The sequence below is a fragment of the Bos indicus genome, chromosome 1, assembly GCF_029378745.1.
Source record: "Bos indicus isolate NIAB-ARS_2022 breed Sahiwal x Tharparkar chromosome 1, NIAB-ARS_B.indTharparkar_mat_pri_1.0, whole genome shotgun sequence".
NCBI classification, from domain to species: Eukaryota; Metazoa; Chordata; class Mammalia; order Artiodactyla; family Bovidae; genus Bos; species Bos indicus.
Genome location: NC_091760.1, coordinates 135099466 through 135122358, shown reverse-complemented (window position 1 = coordinate 135122358; position 22893 = coordinate 135099466). Strand labels below are relative to the sequence as shown.

Here is a 22893-nt window from a genome sequence, read left to right as displayed (position 1 = left end):
CTTTTACTTCCTTCTCAAGCTCAGATTGGCTTTGGCCACCTCTCTCTGCTCCCTCAGTCCCTGCTAACCCGCTGCAGTAGTCCTCACATGGGGCAGGGTGGGGAGCCTCTGACACACCAGGATCTGAGGCTATTCCTGTCCTAAGAGAAGGCAGGGTGTGTGGTGGGTGGGCAGGCAGTGCAAACTCCACTTGAGGCTGCGGCCTTGCTCAGCAACCCAGCGTCTTCTTTCTTCATTTTCTGCTCCTCTACAAGGACCAAGACCTTCCCTGGCTCCCCTCCCCCGATTGCCTCCAGCCTTCTGTCTTGCACAGTTTTACCCAGAGGCTCCCTGGAAACCCAGTGCCATCATGGCTCACCTGTCTCATGCCAGAGCTGGGATTTCTCCCCTCTGATCACTCAGATCACCTCAGAGCCTATCCTGGGTGGTCCACCATGGGGCCCTCACCCAGTTGGGCCCTCAGAAGGGATGGGGATGCAGCAGTAGGCCCTGCTGAGCTCCCCCCATCTCAGTGTCCTCTCCCCCCATGGACTGTGGCTCCTGCACCTCTGACAAGGGCCATCACGGTGACCTAAGTGGATATGAAATGGACTTACACGTTTAACAAGCTTCAGCTCTGCAAATGAGGTCTCCCCTGCCCCCATTTCGAAGAAGGATGGCATTTCTAAAATGGGACTGAAAACCCTATTATTAGTTTTACCCTTTCTTGGTTCCATTTTACAATATCTGAACATTAAAAATACTCATAATGATTTATGCCTCATTAAATTTACTTTTTGAGCAGATTATGTAAGATTTGAATATGATTTTGCATAAATACATTTAAAATACCAGTGGCATTAACTAAATTATTCTCATTTTAAAGCAAAACATTAGGAAGAAGTAACAAAATGTACTAAGCCTTAGATGCCATCTGGTCTACTGAGGGGGAAACTGAGGCACAGGGAAGGTGTTGTTGCTATTGCTCAGTTGTGTCTGACTCTTTGTGACCCCATGGACTGAAGCACTCTGTCCTCTGTCCTCCACTATCTCCCAGAGCTTGCTCAAATTCAAATGTCCATTGAGTCGGTGATGCCATCCAACTATCTCATCTTTGGTCACTCCCTGCCCTCAATCTTTCCTTGCATCAGAGTCTTTTCCAGTATTGGAGCTTCAGCTTTAGTATCAGTCCTTCCAATAAATAGTCAGGGTTGATTTCCTTTAGGAATGACTGGTTTGATCTCTTCATTGTCCAAGGGACTCTCAAGAGTCTTCTCCAACATCACAGTTTGAAAGCATCAGTTCTTTGGTGCTCAGCCTTCTTTATGGGAAGGTGAGTGAGGAACAAAATTAGGATTTGAGCCCAGGCTGTCCATCACCCTTTCAGGATTTCTTCCCCTGTCTCACTCTGTTGATTCACATGCCTCCTACCTTACAGACACTTGCTTTAAAACTTAATTCAATTCTGAATTCTGTTCTAATGTTTCCCATAATGGGCTGCCTTGTTATTGGTGGGGTTTGTGCTTTAGCTTTGGGATCACATCTGGTGTGTGAGCTTTTCACTTCTCCACCTGTGTCCATAGCAGATATTGCCAGTCAATCATGATAGTCTTGTCCTCTGAGCCCCAACATGGCCCCAGATACCCAGCTCTAAGGAGCTGGACTGCTCCAGGGAGCCATTTCCAACTGACTGCAGATTGGCTCATGAGGCTAACCCAATCTCAGAAAACAATCCCAAGAAGGCTTTGCAACTTACCATGGGTATCTTTCCCTCCAGGCTGCCGGGGTCTTGTGTTTCCATTTTTATCAACTTGTAAACCTACAATATCCCAAAGGTCAGGAGTAGAGACACTTCAGAAGAAATAGAAAGGCAAGCACAGATGATTCTGTGTGGTGGTTCTGACCCCTCATCTTCACTCTCCCTCTCACAGTATTCCTGCTCTCATTCCCACCCACCACCAAACTACTGCTAGGATTGCCCTGGGCTTTCTGGTGAGATATGGAGGACTCAGAGCCAATGGGGGATGACAAGAAAGAGGAGTTCAGTCTGTGAGCAGAGAAAGAATGTTCTAGGACATCGAGGCTTAGGATTACTCAGCAGGCCTGGAGTCCCTGTTCCTGCCTCCACACTGGATGCTCCTGCTGTCTTGGACCACAGCTGGAGATCCTGAGGGTGTCAGTCAATTCACACTGCCAGATGATCTCAGGAGAACTGACCATGAGCAGACATGAGAGGGGAAAGAGGGGAAATATTCCTCAGGAAGGTTCAAGGGCAATCAAATCTATAAATGCAAGACTATTAAGGCAGTGTGTGTGTGTGTGTGTGTGTGAGAGTGTGTTAGTCGCTTAGTCATGTCCAACTCTTTGCGACCCCACAGACTGTAGCCCACCAGGCTCCTCTGTCCATGGAATTCTCCAGGCAAGAATACTGGAGTAGGTAGTGATACATTCCCTCCTCCAGGGGATCTTCATGACCCAGGGATTGAACCCGGGTCCCCTGCATTATAGGCAGATTGTTTACCATCTGAGCCACCAGGGAAGCCCAGTAAGGCAGAATGCTCACTAATTGTCATTAGACTCCATAAACAACAGGAGATAATTTCTTGCTGATTTGAAACCAGGTCAGGAAGATGTGGGTCCTGGATGGAACCAGGAGGAGCTGGGGATAGGGCTGCCAAGGGAAGTTATTCTTTGCTCTTGAAGGTCATTGTTGGCTGTAAATAAAAAAAAATAGAAGGTTGCAAATGTACGTAGGTCATTCTGAGAAACAGTGGGCCTTGTCTTTCTTCCGTTCATATTTTGTTTCCATCTACATTCTTCGGTAGAGTGATAGGGGTTCAAAATAGTAGCCAGATTTTTTGTGTACTTAACTATTGCCTGGCTTGTGCTTTATTGACTGTCTCACGTAACCTCACAGCAATCTTTTGAGGGACCTTGAATCATTTTCCTCCTTTTGTACATAAGGAAGTTGAGTACAAAAGAGAGGTTAAGCTACTTACCTGAGGTCCCACAGCTGAGATCTGACCCAGCTAGCTGACTCCCAGGGCCTGCCCTCCCGATCTCCTGGCTGCTGAGGTCTGTAGGACCAGGCAGCTGTAGGGGACCTGCCCTGCGGCTCCCCACCCCGCAAGTGGACGTGCAGTGCACGTCAGCCTGGGCTGTTCTGCAGCTTCTGTTCCTTGGCTGGAGTTTCCCCAGGCCCCTGTGTAGCCCCAAGATGGACAGATACAGGGTAAGGACCATGAAGGGAGCAGTGGAGATGTCGCAGGCCTGGGTCTGGGCCCGTGCGCAGAGCACGGAAGGCAGCCAAGCACAGTGGCTAAGGGCATGGGCTTCATTTGGACCTGGGTTCTGATCTGCTTCCTAATCAGGAGACAGGCAGTTATCTCACATTTCTGAGCCTTTGCTGATCTAAAAAGTAGGGCTAATACTGGTGAATAACAAAGAGTTAAAAACCTATTGAGTGTACAGTGCTTATGGACAGTGCATACCACGTTTTAAGCAGTCAATACACGGCGTCTAAGAACAACAAAATTCTTGTGATGAAATTCGCGTTTAGCTAAATGTCTTGTGTGACCCAAGAACAGGGGTTATTGAGTGTGGAGAAGAGAGTGTCCCAGGGTGAAGCTGCCATGGCTCTGCTGGTTCCCTGTGTGTAGGCTCAGGTCACTCCTCCTTCCCCCAGAAGGTTCCCCGGGTTGGGCTCTGGCCCTTCCAGCTGCCCCAGCCCTCCATGCCACCCCTCCAAACACGAGCAGCCCTGTACGCACGTACGTTTAGCTAAGGAAAACTTCTTGAAGAGTTGGGGCATGGCATCCCGAGGGTGGACCTCCACAGTCAGCTGTGTTCCTGCAAAGGAATAGATAATATTCTCAGCCAGACGCTGCCAGAAAAGGGAGCAATGTCTCATGATGGATGTTTGAATAACAGCACACAATTGGTTGTAGACCTTTCTTTTCAATATGCAGATAATTTTTGTTTACAAAACCCCAAAGCAAGAAATAAGCAGACAGTTTCCAGATCTGGGCAGGATGGAGTGAACAACTTCCACCGTGTCTCTCGCACTCAGTGCACTGGAAAGAATGAATAGACCGACTGTTTGAGGACGCTTCAAAGCAAATGCTAGAAGGCAAACTGGGGAAGAAGATTAGAATTTAAAGCATCATCAAATTGGCAGAGTTGACCATTCCCTTCCCCTATGGCATTACCTAGACCTAGACAAATGCATAAGGGCACGGTGGATGCAGAGAAAAAGTGCTCCAAGAGAAGCTCTTTCTTTTGGCTTGTGGAGTGAGAAAGGAGAACTCGAAGAGTCATAGTGGAGGAAACCCTCTCTTGTTTTTTCCCTTTTTTCTTTCATCTCCTGACTCAGCCCCCAGGGAAATTCTGCTGGCATCAGTACAGCAGTGAGTTTGGTGGCCCAACAGACACCTAAGTCTTTGTAAGGGAGGTGGTTACCAGTGAAGCTGTGATTCCCAATAGTGTAGGGGAAAATACTCATTGATTTCTTTCCCTCTCTCTGTTCTCTACTGGTTGTTTCCAGATGCAGACACAGAGATGCACCCAGAAGAGTAGGAAAGCTAAAGTCCCAAGATTTAGGGCTTGAGGACTGGCAAGTGGGTTGTAAAGAGGAGGGAATCAAGAGAGCAATTCCATAAAGTTATGGATGAACTCCTGAGGTCACCTCTACACGAATGGATCTCATTCACATTGTGCACGCGCTCATCCTAAACATGATATCACAGTCTTTGAGAACTAAACTACGGTATAAAACAATGGCTTGATTGGCTGCTGTGAGGTGCATGTGCGGTGCAGACCTGGCAAAGGCTAAAACCCTGTTACTCAGTATAGAGGGATCCTGGAAAACATCAACTTAAAAAGAAAAAGAAAATAAATAGATGCTAACCTGACGGTGACACAGATTTTGGAATTATCAGCCAGAGATTTTAAAACAGCCATGATGACCATGCTCTAAAAAGTAAGGTAAATAGTCTTGAAATAAATGAAAAGGCACAAAGTACTAGCAAAACTTGGAAGATAAAAAGAAGAAACAAATAAGAATTTTAGAACTGAAAAATACAATTATTTAAAAAAGACCTGCATAGACTCAATAGCAAAGTAGAGATGACCAGAAAAAGAGTCAGTGAACTTGAACAGAGAGCAATAGAATTACTCAACAAGAACAACAGAGGGAAACAGTGAACAGAACCTGTGGGATGGTACCTGAAGATTTGACACTCCTGTTACTGAGATCCCAGAAATAGAGAAGAAACAGTGTGATGCAGAAAAATATTCGAAGAAATAATGACAGAATAATCCACACAACCAAGAGCTGGTTCATTGAAAAAATCAGTAAAATTGATAAACCTCTAACTAGAGTGGCCAAATAAAGAGAGACAAGACACAAATCAGGATCAAGACGTCAATACAGGAATTAAATGAGGGCTATCACTCTAGATCCCATGTATACTAAAAGAATAATGAGGAATAGTAAAATAACTCTATACAGGTAATTTCTGCCACTGAAATGGACCATTTCCTTGAAAGCTATAAACTATCAAAACTCACTGAAGGAGTAATAACCTGAAATTTCCCATATGTATTTTTAAAACTAAGCTTGTAGTTCAAAATTTTTCAAAAACAAACAAAAAGCAAACCCAAACCAGGTCCAGAAGGTTTCACTGGCAAATTCTAACAAAACTGTCATAGTAGTTTAATTTTCAATTTTGCACAAGATCCTTCAGAAAATAGAAGAGCAGTAAATACTTCATATGTATTTTATGAGGCCATCATCAATCTGATTCCCAAACCAGACAAAGACAGTATAAGAAAAGAATACTATAGATTCAATATCCCTTGTAAACATAAACATAAAAATTCTCAACAAAATATTAGAAAATTAAATCCAGCAGTATAGTAAAAGAATAATATACCACTTTGGGAATGCAAGGTTAGCTCAATATTTGAAAAAATCAGTGATTGTAATTCATCATATTAGCAGGCTAAAGAAGACTCACATGATCATATCAATTGATACAGAAAAAGCATTTGACAAAATTTAATATCCACTCAACAAACCTCTCAAGAAACTAGGAACAGAAGGAAGCTTCTTAATCTGGAAAAGGGCACCTACCAAAAACCTAGAGCTAACCGGATATTTAATGGTGAAAAGTGTAAATCTTTCCCCCCAGGGATTTGGAACAAGGCATGGATAGCCACTCTCACTGTTCCTAATGAACACTGTACTGAAGTTCTGCCCAGTGAAATAATAGAAATAAAAGAGAAAGAAAGAAAAGTCATATAGATTACAAAGAAAGAAGTGAAACTCTCCTATTCACAGGTGACATGTCTGTCTACATGGAAAAATCCCAAATAACCTACACAAGAATTTCCTAGAACTAAAAAGTAAGTTTAAGAATGGTCACAGGATACAAGGTCAGCACCTCAAAATCAATTATGTTTATGTTGACAATAAATGATTAGAAATTGAATTTTAAAATTACTATTTCCCAAGGCTCCAAAAAATGAAATAGTTAAGTGTAAATCTTAAAAAAAATGCAGGAATTTTATGCTGAAAACTAAAAAATATGATCAAACAAATTAAAGCAGACTTAAATTCATTGGAAAAGACCTTGGTGCTGGGAAAGATTGAAGGCAGGAGGAGAAGGGGACGACAGAGGATGAGATGGTTGGATGGCATCACTGACCTGATGGATATGAGTTTGAGCAAGCTCCGGGAGTCGGTGATGGACAGGGAAGCCTGGCATGCTGCAGTCCACGGGGTCACAAAGAGTCAGACCTTACTGAGGGACTGAACCGACTGACTAAATACACAGGGAAATATGTTATGTTCATGAACTGGAAGACTCAGTATTGTCAAGTTGGCAATTCATCTATAGGTTTCATGCAATTTCAATTAAACTCCTTGGAGGAATTTTGTAGATTGTAAATATAGGCCAGATGATTCTAAAATTTAGATAGAAAGATATTGCAACTAGAAAAATCAAGTTAATTTTGAGAAAAAGATAGGAGAACACCAATGGATTTTAAAATGTTCTATAAAGCTACAGTAATCACACAGTGTGATATTGACAAAGTGATAGATATATAGCTCAATGGAACATAATAGAATTAAGAAATAGACCCACACAAATACGGCAAATTGATTTTTTACAAAAGTGCAAAGACAATCCAATTAGAAAACGGGTAAAATAATGGATATCTCACCAAATAAGAGTTCAACATGATTAACCATTAGGAAAATGCAAACTGAAAACAGAATGAGATACTACATCTATTAGAAGAGCAATAATAAAAAATAATGATAATGCTATATGCTGATAAGGTTGAAGAGAAACTAGATCCCTCACAGATGCTGGTGATATTGTAAAATGATGCAGCCATTCTGGAAAATTGTTTAGCAGTTTCTTAAAAAAACAAAACATGTACTTAACATATGACTCAACAAGTATACTTTTGTGCTTTTATCCCAGAGAAATGAGACTCTTTACATTCACACAAAAACATGTACACAAATGCTTATAGAAGCTTTATTCATAATTACCCCAAACTGGAAACGTCTAAATGTCCTTCAGTGGGTGAATGGATAAACACCTTTTGGTACAGCCATGTCAAGCGATACTTCTCAACAATACTCTTAGGAGTGACGGGAGGATGTGAATCTATACAAAGAGTCTGTACAAGGGAATTTTGGGGGTGACAGAACTGCTTTGTATTCTGATTGTGGTGGTGGTATCATGAATCTGAGCATGTGTTAAAACACATAGAACTGCACACCAGAAAATCCAATACTGTATGCTAATTGAAATTAAAAATTTAAAAATACCAATCAAATGCAAAAGTAAAAGTAGAACTAAAACAGAACTTATGTGATACAGAACAATGTAAAATAGGTGACAATGCAAAGCAGGATAATAATAAACATGTTTTTGTATCCTGCTTTCTTCACTTGTCTTTACATTACATGTTACTGAATATCATCACAAGCCATTTTAAATGGCTGCATAGTACTCTGTTCTACAGATGGTTTATAATCATAAGAAGAAATTTCTGTTTGTTGGATATTTAAGAGTTCTCAAATGTTCTGCTATTTAAACAATGATGTGATGAACATTCTGATGTTGTCTAGTTGCTAAGTTGTGTCTGATTCTTCTGTGGCTCCACGGACTGTAGCCCACCAGGCTCCTCTGTCCATGGGATTATCTTGGCAAGAATACTGGAGTGGGTTGCCATCTCCTCCTCCAGGGGATCTTCCTGACCCAGGAAATGAACCTGCATCTTCTGTGTTGGCAGGCAGATTCTTTACCACTGAGCCACCAGGGAAACCCAAACATTCTGACACACTGCTTTACACACTCTTCAAATTGGTCTCTTCAAATAAATTCTTAAACATGTATTGAAGAGTATGGAGATTTTTAAGGCTTTTGTTAGATATTGGCAAAATCTCCTGAATGATTTTATGATTCTCTCAACAGCGTAAGAGAGTGTCTACTTTGCTCACTCTTTCTGTGTTTAGTGGCAAAATTGGTTACAATACTTTGTATTTCCTTCCAAAAAGAGGTCTTTCATTCCTTCCCACATTTGGGCTGGCCTGATGATGCAGTCTGGCCAATTAGCATGAAATGATGCTGTGCAGGCTTGGAACCTATGTCAAGAGACTCTGCTGCTTCCACTCCATTCTTGGGATTCCAGCCACAACTGCCATGTAACTGTACCTAACCTAGCCTGCGGGGAGGGCAAGAGACCACAGGGAGCAGAGCAGAGCCATCGCAGGTGAGGCCACCCTGGACCAGCTGATCTTCAGCCAGCCCTCCCACTGACCACACACAGGGGTGAGGCTAGCCAAGACCTGCAGGCAGCCAGGTGTGGCTCAGACAAGAACATCCAGACAACCCGTTAACTTGTGAGCTGTTAAATGTTTTAAGGAACTGAATTTTGGGGTGGTTTGTATTGCAAAAATTTGACATTTGATTGTCATTAATCCTTTAAGTTTTTTAAAAAATCAATGAATAGTGACATCTCACTGTTTTTGTGTATTTATTAAGTTTTCAGTATTGTATTTTTTTTCAGTATAGTATTTTATTTGCCGTTTTAAACTTATTTTGTGAATTGCTTATTTACCTACTGATGTGGTATTTTTTTCCTTATTGATTTCATAAGAACTCCATTTACTAATCCTTTGCCTGCTAAATGTGTTTTCACAGAATAACAATACTGACTTTCTTGTGTAGCTCATAACCTTGCTCTGCGTGTTAAGGAAAGTAATTCTTAAACAAGTTTAAAAGGTACAAAGTGGCCTCCAAGGGATTACTTTGAAGGGGTTAACATTCATTTTGACTGTAGTTTCTAGCACATTCACTGGCAGAGAAAATCAGCCTGTGACTTGACAATTAGGATGTTAAGTGTTTCAGAGTTCAAAGCATCATTCAGCTCTGGTCAGAGGATCTGCTACCATCGCCATGGGCAGCAAATGATGGCTGTGTGTCTTCCCACAATGCCCGGGGCAGGGGTCTACTCACCACTGCCTTTCCGCTTTCTCCCCCGAACACTCAGAGCTGGTCTTCAAAGTGGGTGCCAAGCTATACTTGCCCACTAGATGTTTTATAACAAAAAGGATTTGAGAAAAATGGCCACTTCCTCCCCTTTTGTAGGTCGCATCACACAACGAGCTGAGAAGTTCTGCAGAAGTCTACTTGACCCAGCATTATTTCGTCAAACAAAATTTGGAAAACGCTGGGCTGCAACAGTCTCTAGAAGTACAGAGAAGCTGCAAAGCTGACCTGACTATTGGTTTGAAAGTGAAAATTGCTCAGTCGTGTTTGACTCTTTGTGACCCCATGGACTATACAGTCCATGGAATTCTCCAGCCCAGAATCCTGGAGTGAGTAGCTGTTCCCTTATCCAGGAGAATCTTCCAAACCCAAGGATCGAACTCAGGTCTCCTGCATTGCAGGAGGATTCTTTACTAGCTGAGCCACCAGGGAAGCCCAAGAATACTGGAAAGGGTAGCCTATCCTTTCTCCAGGGGATCTTCCGGACCCAGGAATATGAACTGGGGTCTCCTGCATTGTAGGTGGATTCTTTACCAGCTGAACTACCAGGGCTCAACAACAAACCTCTTTCCCAAACTTCTCCTAATGTCCAGGTACTTCCAACCACTCCTATCCAGCCATGTTGCTATGTCAGAGAATGAGTGAGCTGAAAATCAAAACTCTATAAGCCCTTTCCGAGGTGGGTGCTGAGGTGGTCTCCCACTGGGCACTCGCCTGGCTGGAAGCTCACTAGCCAGTCACCCCTTCATGCATCAGTCACCCCTTCTCACCTCTCCCTTCCTGAACTGCCTCGCCTCTCCCTGGCACCCCCTCCCGGGATCTGACATTTTCCTGAGGCCCCCTCCTGGCTCTGCCCCAAGTGGTGCTATTAATCGTCACTCCCTTGAAGAGAATAGCAAAGCTCCCGGCCTCCCTGATGGGTGTGATTCTTGCTCTCATTCACAGGTGTGCAAGGGCACTTCTGGGAGGCTTCTCTGCTCCAAACGGTCCTGGACCTGGGCACACTATCCCCAGTGAGCATGGTTGCAGTATCACCCCGTGCTTCCTAAAGGTGTGAAGTGCTAAGAGTTTGCCAAGTACAACATTCCTTACCAAACAAAACTCTTACTTTAAAGAAAACATTAATTTGCCAATGATAAAAAGTAGAATATCATTTGGACAAACTTTAAAGTGAGATCTAAGCCCTAGGCACAGTCAGATACCATGATGCTAATCTTAGTCACAAGTATACCCAAAGGAGGCCTTCCTGGGATTTCGGATCACCTGCCCCAGACTTTCTCATGTTACCGCTTCCCAGTTCCACCAGCTATCACTGAAACAGCATTTTGTGAAGCTGAAACTTTGGCTGCCTTAGTAAAAGCATATTAGGGGTTATTTTCTGCTACACCTGAGAAGTGATTGCCAGACCCTGTTCCCACCCCCAGAGATGTGGCAATGCAGCAGGCAGGCCTAGCCTTCTACCCCATCAGGAGAGTCCTCTCACCCAACAGCTTCTCTCCAGGTCTCTGCGGGTTTGAATCAGGCTTTGTCTGAAGACCTAATTTGCTCTGAACATCTAATACAGAGATGGCAAACGGATTTTGTGTTGTTCATTAACTCTGACTGATTGGAAGTGGCTGCCTGGAGCGCTTATCAATTAGCAAAGACTGTCAGGTGTGTGCGTGTGTATATGAATGTGAGTGTGTGTATGCATACATGCGTGGGTGTATTTGTGTGTGTGCTGGGGCAGGGGGTGGTGGTACGGCATTCATGTCAGATATTTGTCATCATTGACTTAAGACGCTCCTTAACTCTGTCCATAACTGGCTGTCACCTTTACAACCTGGATTCTCTGCCTTCGAATTTTTCCTGCAGTAGCTGAGTTAGAAAATCTCAGCTAAAGTGTTTCTAAAAAAACCCAACTCTTAAACAGCCCTGGGCTGGGTGTTCAGAGGTTTCTGCCCAGAGTGTGGTAGTCAGCATTAGTGCAGGAAGTGTAAGCTCTGACACCCTGGGAACAGCAAGCTGACTGATGACGGCGACAGTCCAGCTCTGCAGATGCCGCACCAGGTACAGTCTGACTCAGGGTGGAAGCCCTGAGCAGCAGCTCTAGCTGTGGGGTGACTGCGAGTGTGCCAGAGCTCAGGGCCAAGGCCACAGGGCACCAGCCAAGAGGTGTGATCAAGGCTGTCTCCTGCAGCCTGACTGACCCTGGCTTCCACGGGGCTCTTGAAAACCCAGGGCCATTCATGATTCTTTCTGCAGAATGGAGCTCACCAGGGATGTCCCAGGTCTGGAAACACGGCAGTTGGAGCCTAGTGCAGCCCTGATCAAAGAAGGCACAGGCAGTCTGCCTGGGGATGAGGGTAGGTGACCAGGAAGGAGGCCTCAACAGAAATCTGATTTGCAAAGAGTAACTTTTGGGGCCTGAGGTCACTGTGGCTTCTATAATCACTCCCCTCTCATCAGGCCTGTCACAGATGAATCTTGCAAAGACCTCTTCCGTGTGAAGATCCAAGATTCCCATGATCATTCTGTCACCTGTTGCATAAAGTTACCACCCCTTCTGCTGGGAGCTCATCCCCAGAGGCCGCGTGACCTGCTCCTTCATCACCTCCCTTACTCAAATGTCACCTCAGGGATGCCTTTCTCAACCACTCTATTTTAAATTGTTCCCTGTGGTAGCTGCATGATGGCCCTCAAAGATATCCATGTCCTAATTTGGGAACCTGTGAATGTTACCTTCTACGGCAAAGGGGAGTCTGCAAATGTGGTTCAGTTAAGGATCTCGTGATAGAAAGGTGATCCTGATTATCTGGGTGGGCCCAGTGCCACCACCAGGATTATTATAAAACAGAGCGGGATAGAACTACTTTACAGAGAGAATGCAATGTGACGATGGAAGCAGAGACTGGCGTGATGCAGCCACAAATCCACAAGTGCCAGCAGCCTCTAGAAGCCAGCAGAGTCAAGGAAAAGATTATCGCCCAGAACCTCCAAAAGGAACCTGATGCTGACCAAGAGACTGATTGGCCCAGTGAGACTGTTATGGGATTTGTAGTCTCAGAACTGTTGAAGAGAATATCGTTGTAGTTGCTAAGTCATGTCCGACTCTTTGTGACCCCATGGACTGTGGCCTGCCAGGCTCCTCTGTCTGTGGGATTTCCCAGGCAAGAATACTGGAATGGATTGCCATTTCCTTCTCCAGGGGATCTTCCAGAACCAGGAATTGAACCCAGATCTCCTGCATTACATGTGGATTCTTTACCACTGAGCCACCTGAGAAGCCCATTGAAGAGAATAAATACATTTGTGTTAAGCCACCGAGTTTGAGATTATGTGTCACAGCAGCCACCAGAAATGAATACTCAGCTGTGTGACTTCCCCCTACATGCCCCTTCCTGCTTTATTTTCTCCCCCAACCTTATCTGACACCTTGCATTTTTCTAGTCAGGTTCATCAGTTTCTCTCACCAGTTGTCAGCTTCACAGGGAGGGAACCTTGTCTGTTGTGTTCTCTGATGGATCCCCAGTGCCATCATCCAGAGGTGCTTTTTGTGAAATGAATGGATCAGCATGAGTGGGGACTTTGCCGCAGCCCCAGAGCAGGGCAGCCTCTCCCTCACTGTGGTCCAGGCTTCCATAAGACCTGGAGGGCCCATTGCATCCCGATCTTCAGTGGACCTTGTCCAAGGCCACCTCTGAAAGCCTCAGATCCTGGGAGGAGGCATGTGAGTGGCCCACAAGAGCCAGGGTATGGGGTACAGGCAAGGTAACTGGAAGGCCCCATTTCACTAGTCCAATCCTACAGGTCTGGCAGGAGCACCCTGCTTGGGGACCACAGCATCCTCAGCCTCAGTTTCCTCCTCTGTAAACAGGGATAATATCATGACCCCACAAGGGGGTATGGCCAGAACTAAGTAAGATAAATAGCTGCTAATTCACACTCAGTGCTGCAGTCCATCGGGTGGCAAAGAGTCGGACACGACTGAGCGACTGAACTGAACTGAATCCACACTCATTTCAGTGGGGTGTCACTTACTCTTATGTCACTCACTCTTATTTGGGGTGAGCTGCTTGCTGCTAGTCCGTTTCAGAGAAGTGGGGGCCCAGGATTGTCTCTGTAGTGCTCAGAGGGGTAACAGGTTGAGGTGGGCCCACTGAGTGACCTTGGGTTTGTCCTGGAGCCATTGTCCCAGGAATCCTGCCCTAAATGGATGCTGACCTAGCCTGCAAGAAGAACTAGCCACTTCCTGCTGGAACTTGAGCTGGCAGGCCTTTCTTCACTGTCTGCCAGCATCTATCCTTGGGGATGCTGAGGTAGCTGGTGTTACAGAGCAATTCCCCGAGGACCTCTGAGTCCTCCAGGGTTTCCTCCTCACAGCCTTCTGGACATAGCCTTACGAGTTAGAACATGAGCACTGAGGGCACCGGCAGTGACGTCTTAGGTCCAAGTCTATGAGAGCTCTCAGGCCCCAGGTCCTTCAATCCAGAGCAGAAAGCCACGGCTGCAGGGAGGGGAGGTGAGTGAGTGGGGGAGTGGACGTTGGGTGGGGCTCTAACCTGGCTTCTCCTCCAGTTGTAGCTGTGAGCCACCCTGCCTCCACCCTGAGGTGCTCTCAGATCTAGTCTCCTGCAGAGTTAGCAGCGGACGCCCTCGCCTGCCCTCCCCTCTGGGAGGATCCGTCCAGCAAAGTGAGGATTCCTAAGGAAGGGCCCTCTGAATCCCCACTGCTGAGTTAAACTTGTCCCAGGGTGGAGGGCCCTGTCCGGGAGGGCTCCATCTCTGGGGGAGAGGCCAGGGAACCGCTGTGACTCGGAAGGAGGGAGGGCCTGGCGGGGGGAGCCGGGTCCCAGGGTGGCTGTAGAAGCAGTGCTGTGAGAGGAGCGACAGCTGAGGTCTTGATGGTGGTTGGGGTGGTGGGGGGCGGGGATGGTGCTGGGAATGGACCACTCCAGCTCTGACTCTTGCTGGCCTTGCAATCTTGGACAGAAGACCACCTTTCTAAGCCTTGGTTTACTCATCTGTAAAATGAGGACAGTAAGAGTACCGATCAAATATGACTGTTGTGAGGCATAACCCACGTGAGAATGACCATGTACGTGGCCTGGCAGGGTGCCTGACGTGAGGTTAGCACTCAGCGAAAGTGATGACAACCAGGGTGATGATGATGACAGCAGCAGATTCTGTGGCCCAAGGACTTCATTGCTCTATCCCAGGACACGGCCAGCCTCTCACTGTTTACCATGGGATGTGGGGAGGGAAGGTTGCTCCAGCATCCCCGGGGCAGAGAGGGCCCTGCTCTCCACAGTCTGTGCTCTGACCCCACTCTCTCTGGCCAGGACAGCAGATCTGGGCACACAGGAGCTGGGGGAGAGGGGACAGGTAGTGGCGGAACCTTACCTTGGTTGTCGTAGGAAGTGATGACCTGGGTCTGCTGGGCATGCTGCTTCTCCACCAGGTTTCCTATTGAGGGAAGACAAGAGGGGCATGCAGTGACCATGGGGCCCAGAGTAGGATGGAATTTTCCCTGGGCAGAGCAGAGAGTTGCCAGGCTGGGTATCAACACGTGTGAATCAGTAGAATCTTATATCTGAACACAGAGGCAAGCGCCTAGGAGCCCGTGTACACAGCCTCTCACTCCCAGCGGGGGCCAGCAGAGGTTAGTTTCTCTTCTAAAAGCTGGGCACGTCTCCCATGGGCTAAGTGACCACCGCTCCTGACTTTGGTGCAGCCAGGCCAGTTTCCATAGCACAGTGTGAGGCCTCCCTGATCTCCACACCTTTCTACGGAGCAGCCTGGAAGGCTCTTACCTCAATCATGGGCCTGTGGCTTTGACTAACTTTGGTTAACGTTTTGCCAAAGACCCCATGGCCAGGTGAGACCCCGGGCTTGAACCCAAGTCTCCTGAGTCCGAGCTCAGCCTCCTGCCTCTCTCTGAGAGGAATGGAGGGTACCCTGCTCCTACTATAGCCTCAGAGTTGGGGTGCTTGCAGTTTGGTTCAGGTTCACCAACATTTGCAGGGCACCTGCCATGCATTAGTGATATTCGTGTCCCTGGGACACAGAGCCATGCTCAGAGCCTAGTGGAGTCAGGCTGCTATGGAGACATGCCCAGCTCCTGCCATAGACCATGGCAGGGTGCCCCCTGCCCCTCCTGTGGGAAGCACCGCCTCCCCTCCATCTCTGCTGCACATGTATGGCAGCTGTGGTGGTCTGGTCTTGCCCTTGAACCTCTGCTTCAGAGGGGCAGGGATGAGGCTAGGGAAGGGCCACTACCACCCCGGCCTGCCATCTTCTCCCCTGGCCTCCTGCTGAGCTGCAAAAAGGCTGTTGGGCCTGTCCCTGGAAGTGACCACTGGCACAGTTGCAAGTATGCCTCGGGAGCACTGGCGCGATTTGGCTCTGTTCATATGTCATCGCTTGTATACCTAACCAGAGCTGCCACTCAGCATTTCCACGCCTTGGGTCAGGCAGAAGCCGGTCACGGTGGGTGGGTGGCTCACTGAGCTGAACTGGATTGCTATCCTCCTTGTGGGGGGTGGGTCTTGCCCGGGGAAGCTCACTCTCTCTAGGCTTCTCTGTAGCAGGCCCAACCAGGTCAGTTAGCCCCATGAAGGCTGAGGTTGGTCAGTTGGGCAAGGGTCAGGGTGCCTGTGTGTGCCAACTCAGGGTGAAGCAGTATGTGCTAGGCTGGAGCTCCAGGCCAGACCCAGGCGAGGACAAAGAGGCCACCTCCTGTGGGCACAGCTGGCTGTAATCTTCGCTAGGCTGGAGGGTGGAGGAAACAGGATCTGGGAAGGGAATCCTCAAGGAGGATGATTGGCTGGCATAGCTGCTGTAAGGGTATTTATAGTCATGGCTGCACAACTGGTTTCCCTGTGGCTGTGGGGCATTAGTCCCTGTGCTGCTAGGCAGACTTCAGCCAGGACCAAGGAAAGCAGCCAATCACAGCAGGGGAAGCCCGTTGCTGGGCAAGCTGATGGCTCAGCCCAAACACCTGCTGCTCAGAAAAGTGTGGAGCACTTGGGCTCCCCCCATCCTGCCAGCACCCCAGCCAGAGGAGTGCAAGAGTAGCAAGAGGGGGGACCAACAGCGTTTTCATCCACATTTGTGCACCCTCCACCAAGTACGAGCCAGCAGCTGCTTCCTTCTCAGGTGAAAGCCGTCCAGTTTCCAAGGCTGGGCACCATTCTGGTCACCAGGGCTGGGTGACCTGAGCACCAGCCAGGCAAGTATGTACCCAGGACCTCACCATCAGAAAACGCAGAAAGAAGCTGTAGATTTAACTTCTGCTTGCATACAAGCATGCCACTTGAAAAAATGAATAAAATTTTACTTCAAGTGAATTTTAAATTACATATGTTGGCAGAGTGGTGGAATCCCCTTTCCCGGGCTCAAGGCCTCTGTGCAGTCTCTCCCCAGCCCTGCATTTACCTAAAACTCTTTTAAAATTCTTGGGTGATTTTGCAGGAACTACTTTAAGCATTCTCTTTCTTAACTAGCACCTAGTACCCACTTCACATCTTTAAGAAGAGTCTTGTAATAGTTACCATATCTTTTTGTGTTTTGTTATGTTTTTCCACTAATCTTCCCCCAAACCAGGAACCCTGAAGATGGTAAAAAGGGGATGAATTCAGTATACTTCAAACCTCTTCTAATGTAACAACATGCCCAAGAAGCCATAAGATGGATTTCCAACAACTCAGGTGAAGTAGGAGCTGTAACAAACCAAGACGGGGTGTGTTTTTCCTCCTACACGACCCACTTGCCCTCCATCCACCCGCACACTGGTGGGGCATGCCCGCTTGCATGGGCTGCTATGTGCTTCTGAGGCTGTCAGGTCTCTTGGAGGTCTGATTCTTTTTCTGCTTTTCATGAACCCACAGCACAGTTTTGCTAACTTAGCTGTCCGTTTAGGTAGAGCTAGAACTGGTGTGTCTCCCATCTGATGGTCCCACCGCAAGGATAAGGAAGACATCCTATGCATGCAAGCCCATCAGCCAGGACTCCGAAGATGGTCCCTGGTTGGGGGAGGGTGTCTTGAGGATAAGTTATCTCCATGCATAGCACAGGGGACACAGGCAAGCTCTTCACCTCCAGGGTGCTGAGACTTGGCTGTGGTGAACGGCATTATGATGCAGTCATTCTAACATGGCCCCAGGAGGGTAGGCATTCCTGACTATTCCATTCAGTTTCATCTCCAACAACTGGAACACTTCCCAGAACCAAGCAATCACTGTACACCTTTACTGAGGGAATGAATGAATGAATTCACTTTTAGAAGTTCGTCCTCTCCCTCTGTTACTGTCAGAAGGATGGCAGAACATAGGTGCTCAGTCCTGTTCATTTGGGGTCTTGTTTCTCCATTTGTGGAGGGTCATGGGGGATGGGTCCTTCCCACTGGCATTTGATGAGTCAGTCATCTGATCCTGGGCTCAGATAGTCAGGGTCTGGCTGAGTCCCCTACTGGGGCTCTGGGAGTGGAGGTCTTATTCTTGCTAGAATTCTCACAGGCCCACAGTGCAGTTCCACAGTATTTGTCCATGGAGGCTGGGCTTATGAGTCAAGGGGGGCCAGAATAAGGCCCAGTATAATGGTCCATGCATGGCACTGCCAGAGAAATCCTGGGCTTGCAGGGTGACTGACGCCTGGCACTGTAAAGAGGTAGCTTTGGAAGCTGGGATTTCTCTCAGATCTTATTGTATTCTGGGTTCCAGGCCAGGAGCCACAGAACCCTGGACTGGCATCTTCCCAGGCCTTAAGTAACACCACCCAAGGCAGGCCACTGTTTTCCCTGTTTAGAAATATTTTTAAAAGATAGATGCCCTGCATAACCTGGGAAGCCCCTCCCCTGGGGACACACCCAAATCCACTATCCCAAACAATGCCAAGGTTTTCTTTATAGCTCAGCCAGTGAACAAGTGGGTGCTCGAGTTGATAGCATTGCCCCCCACAACAGCCTCCAGGAAACTGGGGGACCTGATGCCAAGGGAAATCTTCCAGGGTCACAGTGGCCCCAGAGGCCTGGCTGAGTCACAAACAGCCACTGTTGAGTGGTTAGACATCTAGGCCAGTCATCAAACAAGTGAAACCCAACATTCATAGACATTTTTCAATGTGTTGAATTCAAGAGATTGGAAAGAAAATAAAATGAAGATGAGAGAATTTACCATGTAGGTCATTTCCTTCTAGTTTCTGCCATCTCCGGATTCCATTCCCGACGCCTTGAAGTCCTGTGAAGTGACAAAGACCAGCATGAGGCCTTCTGTGGAAGGAGACTCAGATCAAGTGCACCAGTTGTGAATGGATCTGAGCTAAAGGTGGAATGTGGCTCTCTAGGGGTCTGAGAGAGGCTGCCCACAAATGAGAAGAGCTCAGAGGAATGAATGCAACCCTCTACATTTAAAACATTAAAAAAATATTACCATGGTAATTTTCAGGGGTGGTGGTTGGTTATCAGGATCATTCAGGGAGAATTTTCACAATGGAGATGCCTCTTTGTCATGCCCACGTTTCCACTGCATAAGTATGGAAGCGTTATTGTGAAGACATCTGCTAGATTCTTCATCTGCTAGAAGACATTCATTTTGCCTGCCTATTTCTGTGTGTGGTGAACCTTCTTCCACTTTGAGAGTCCTAAGGTAGGGTGGGGAGTGGGCAAAGATGGAAAGTGATAGATCTCTATGGGAACTGAGAGTGACGGTGGTCTGCTCTCCCAGCCTCCCTTGCAGTTAGAGCAAGGAGCCTGAGTGGCCGAGGCATCCGCTGAGATGCACCTGTGTCTCACTGCATCTTGGGACCTGTGAGGCAACAGGGAAGGGAATGGAAGTGGTTCTTTCTCTCTCTCTCTCTCTTTCTGGCGGTGGCTGGAAGTGGTGGCTGCAAGGTCGAGTTCCTGGCACAGAACTGGCATATATTCTGGCAGTGCAAGCAGCTGCGATAAAATCAAGTTGCTGGCATGGAAGGAGCATCGAGGGCTCCTTGGTGGCAGCAGAGGCCTCCTCACCAGGCCAGTCCTGCTCTGCAGCCTATGGCCATGTTCCTGGAAGCTCAGCTTCCAATATGAATCTCCAGCCCTTTCCACCACTCTGAGTGCCCCCAATCCTTTCTTGACATCCTTCTCTTCTGCAGAGCCCTCCATAGTCAGCATCTGGGACCTACCACTTGGAACCCTCACTGACACCCAGGGAGTGGAAAGCACATGTCCCATCGACTTTGGGGAGAAATCCTGAGGTATTGAAGCTTTTTCAGACCTAGTGCAGGTAGCTTTAGGCTACCTCCTCTATGGCGAATATGCAACAGGAGTTGAGGGTTTCCAGGAGTGTTTTGGAGAAGCACGGCTCTAAGGAAATGGCTGGGGAAGTGCTAGGGCCCTGCAGAAAAGGAAAAGGCATCTCTGCCACCTTGCAGCCCAATACCCGGCACACACACTCCGTGCCTCCTGGTTCCTCTTAATCTTTTCTGCCACAAGGACACAGCAGAAAGCCACCTGCTCACACCCTCAGTCGGTTCTCTGCCCGTGAAAGTAACCAAGCTTCGCTCTCCTGACACAGAGTTCAGACCCTCCTTTGTAGAGCCAGGAGGATTCCCTGCCTGGCAGGCCCTGGAGCGGGAGCAGACCAGAGGACAAGACACACCTGGAAGAGGGGGAGGGGTGTGTTTTAGATTTTTGTGCACCAGCAGGAGGCCTTGGAACAAGCTGGTCTTGTTCAGCGTTTCTCCTCCTTGGTTTGTCCCGAGGAGTGGGCCCATGTGCTGGCTTAGCTAGGGGTCTCCTGGACATCACTGCTGTCCAGCGGGTCTTGGAGACCATGTGCTCTCCCTCTGCTCCAGCTCACAACTGTCTGATTGTCAATAAATGACATGGTCTCTGTGCTTCTATAACGTCTGGAAGAAACTTTCGTCAGGAAAATACTTGGAGCGACATATCAGCAGAGAGGGCTCAAGAAACAGGGGTCTTCTTTCTCTGAGTCATGATCATGAGTATGAAGTGCATTGATCTGGCGTCATGGAGGGTTTGTGCCCGGTGTTGGACACTTCACTGAGCAGTCCGCATCGCTGGCATCTCAGGGCCTTCTCTGTGTCCTCCACCCTCTTTCTAGTGTCAGAACCATTTGGAGAAATGTGATCAGAGCAGGAGAGGGAGGTGGGGACTCATGGGCTGACATGGAGCTGTGCCTTGTGGGGGGCCTCTGGCCCTCTGGACCACAGTCCATGCAGTAGTGGGCAGCCACATTTCTGTCAAGGAAGGCCCAGCGGCCTCTGTCAATTTCCTCAATACAAATACCCTAGACAGGCCATGTCCCCTTCTCCCAGGGGCAGCTCTGAGAACACCAGAACCAACCAACCCAAACAACTGCTAGGCCTCAAATCCTCTGGAGACTGGGTGCCTGTCAACATTCTCAGCTCTCCACCATCTCTTTTCTCTCCCCTGCCTGCCTCCCCTGGACATCACTAGGAGCTAAGGGGCAGCTGCAGCCTGCGTGGCCCGGGGTGGGGGTGGGGGGCAGAGCCATCCATGGCCCCGCTGCTACCGCAGGGTGGGTGGAAGGCACGTATTCAATGTGCACAGGGGCTGTGGGGACAGAAAAGTTGGGGACAGACTTCGAGGAGCACTGGAGCTGGAAGGGAGACGGGAGGCAGAAGTTTTACCTTGAGGGCTGTGAAACTTCACTCCCAAAGAGCCAGGGCACAGTCCGTCTAGTGCACCGCACACCAGGCTCCTCAAGCGCTCCTGAGGGCTTCTTCAGAGACAGGGACGGGGGGCTCCCAGATGCCTGAGGGGCCAATTTAATCTCTAACAATACCCTTCTCTACTCTTCTCACATTGTTTCCTATCCTAGGAGAGTACAGGGGCCAGGGTCCTGCTTTCCACAACCACTCTGGGAACAGTCGCTTTGTTTTACCAGTATCACCTTCCCCGGAAAGTCTGCAGGACAATTAGAATCATAGGTAAGCCAAAGTGGGGAGAGCAGCCTAACGCCACCCCAGCTTGTGTGCCTTTCACACCTTGCACGCCTTCTACTGTTGGAAGCTGGGAGAGGGCTCAGGAAGTGAGGCCATGATTTGTGCGAGGACACCAAGGGGGGCCCCATCTCAAAGTCTGACTCAGTACACGAATTCCCCGGGGTCCCCTGTGCCCTGCAATGTGGCCCGTGGGGAGCAGGCCTCGGGCACGCAGGATTCAGGCCTGAAGCTCTGGTCCTTTTCCTCCAGGGCATCTTCCAACCTGATCTGCACCCTTCAAAGAGTGACCAAGAGGAAACTGGCTCCCGGGGTGACGGAAGCATCGCAGGCATGCACGGGGAGTCAACCCGGGGCAATCACGGGGCTACGCGTTGCCACAGGACGCCAGAGCCGCAGAGCTGAGGCGCAGCCAGCTTTGGGGAGCAGTTCGGCCTCGTTGACCTCGTTCCGGGGGCGCCTGGGGCGCCCCTCGGCGGGCAGGCCCTGGGGCAAGGAGGTCGAGGGGCCGGGGGCCGGGGCCGGCCCGAGCGCGGGTTACCTCCTCTGCGCTGCGGCGGCGCGCCAGGGTCCGCCGGCCGGTCCGAGTGCGCGCCCTGAGCGGCGCGCCGCTTCTCCGAGTGCACGATCAGCAGCATGTCGATGGACACGGCGTTGCTGTCCTTCTTCAGCTCCATGGTGCCCCCCGCTCCGGCCGGTGCGCGGCGGCCGCTCGCGAGCCTGCCTGCGCTGCAAATGGCCCGTGCGCGCCGCTGCCCGGCGCGGGAGACCGACCGCGAGGGCGCGGGAGAGGGCGCTCCCCGCCGCCCGGCCGCGGCGCTGCGTTTCGCTGACTCTGCCAAACTCGCCATTAGGGCCCTCCCGGGAGGGCGCTACCCTTATGAAGCGACTCTAAGTCACCTTTGAAAGGAAATCCCTGGCTGTCCGCGCTCCGGAGCCTCCCTCCCCGCGCCCCTTGCCTCCCGGCCCGGCCTGCCGGCCGGCCACTGCCCCATCCCGCGATCCCGGGGGCCTCCCCGAGACAGTCCGCAGAAGACCTCAGAAAGCCGCGACAAATACAGAAACCGCACAGTGCTGTCAACGGGGAGAGTCAGTGCAGTAAAAGAGAAACGGCAAGGGGGCTTCAGATTCCATTGCAAGATGTGGCGAAATTGGCCGAGTTTTGCCCTTGGCACCACTCTTTCCCCGAGTGAGCTTGGAGGTTGACAGCTCCCTCCGTTAGAGGGAGATGTGTAGGATGTTGAGGTCAGGACCCCTGCCCCATTATGGCCCCACAAGAACTTGGAACTTGCCCACTGGACATCAGCCTAACCGTCCTCTCTGGCCTGAAGTGAAAGTCTTAACATCTCTGTACCTTCTAGAAGCCTGGCTCTAGCCCTGTTGGCAGAGGGAAGGG

The 22893-nt window shown here is 48.9% G+C and overlaps 1 protein-coding gene across 1 annotated transcript in view; it reads right to left on the bottom strand.

The window, feature by feature from the left end:
* KY (kyphoscoliosis peptidase) overlaps positions 1-22262 on the bottom strand; it is a 43566-nt gene extending 21304 nt beyond the window's left edge. Inside the window, exons 1-5 of the mRNA XM_070794469.1 lie at positions 22039-22262; positions 18704-18766; positions 14934-14996; positions 3754-3828; positions 1736-1798 (exon numbers count right to left, since the gene is read on the bottom strand). Of these exons, the coding sequence (XP_070650570.1) occupies positions 1736-1798; positions 3754-3828; positions 14934-14996; positions 18704-18766; positions 22039-22174 (400 nt within the window). The 5' untranslated portion in view covers positions 22175-22262. The remainder of the gene's footprint in view (positions 1-1735; positions 1799-3753; positions 3829-14933; positions 14997-18703; positions 18767-22038) is intronic.
* Between the last annotated feature and the right edge of the window lie 631 nt (positions 22263-22893).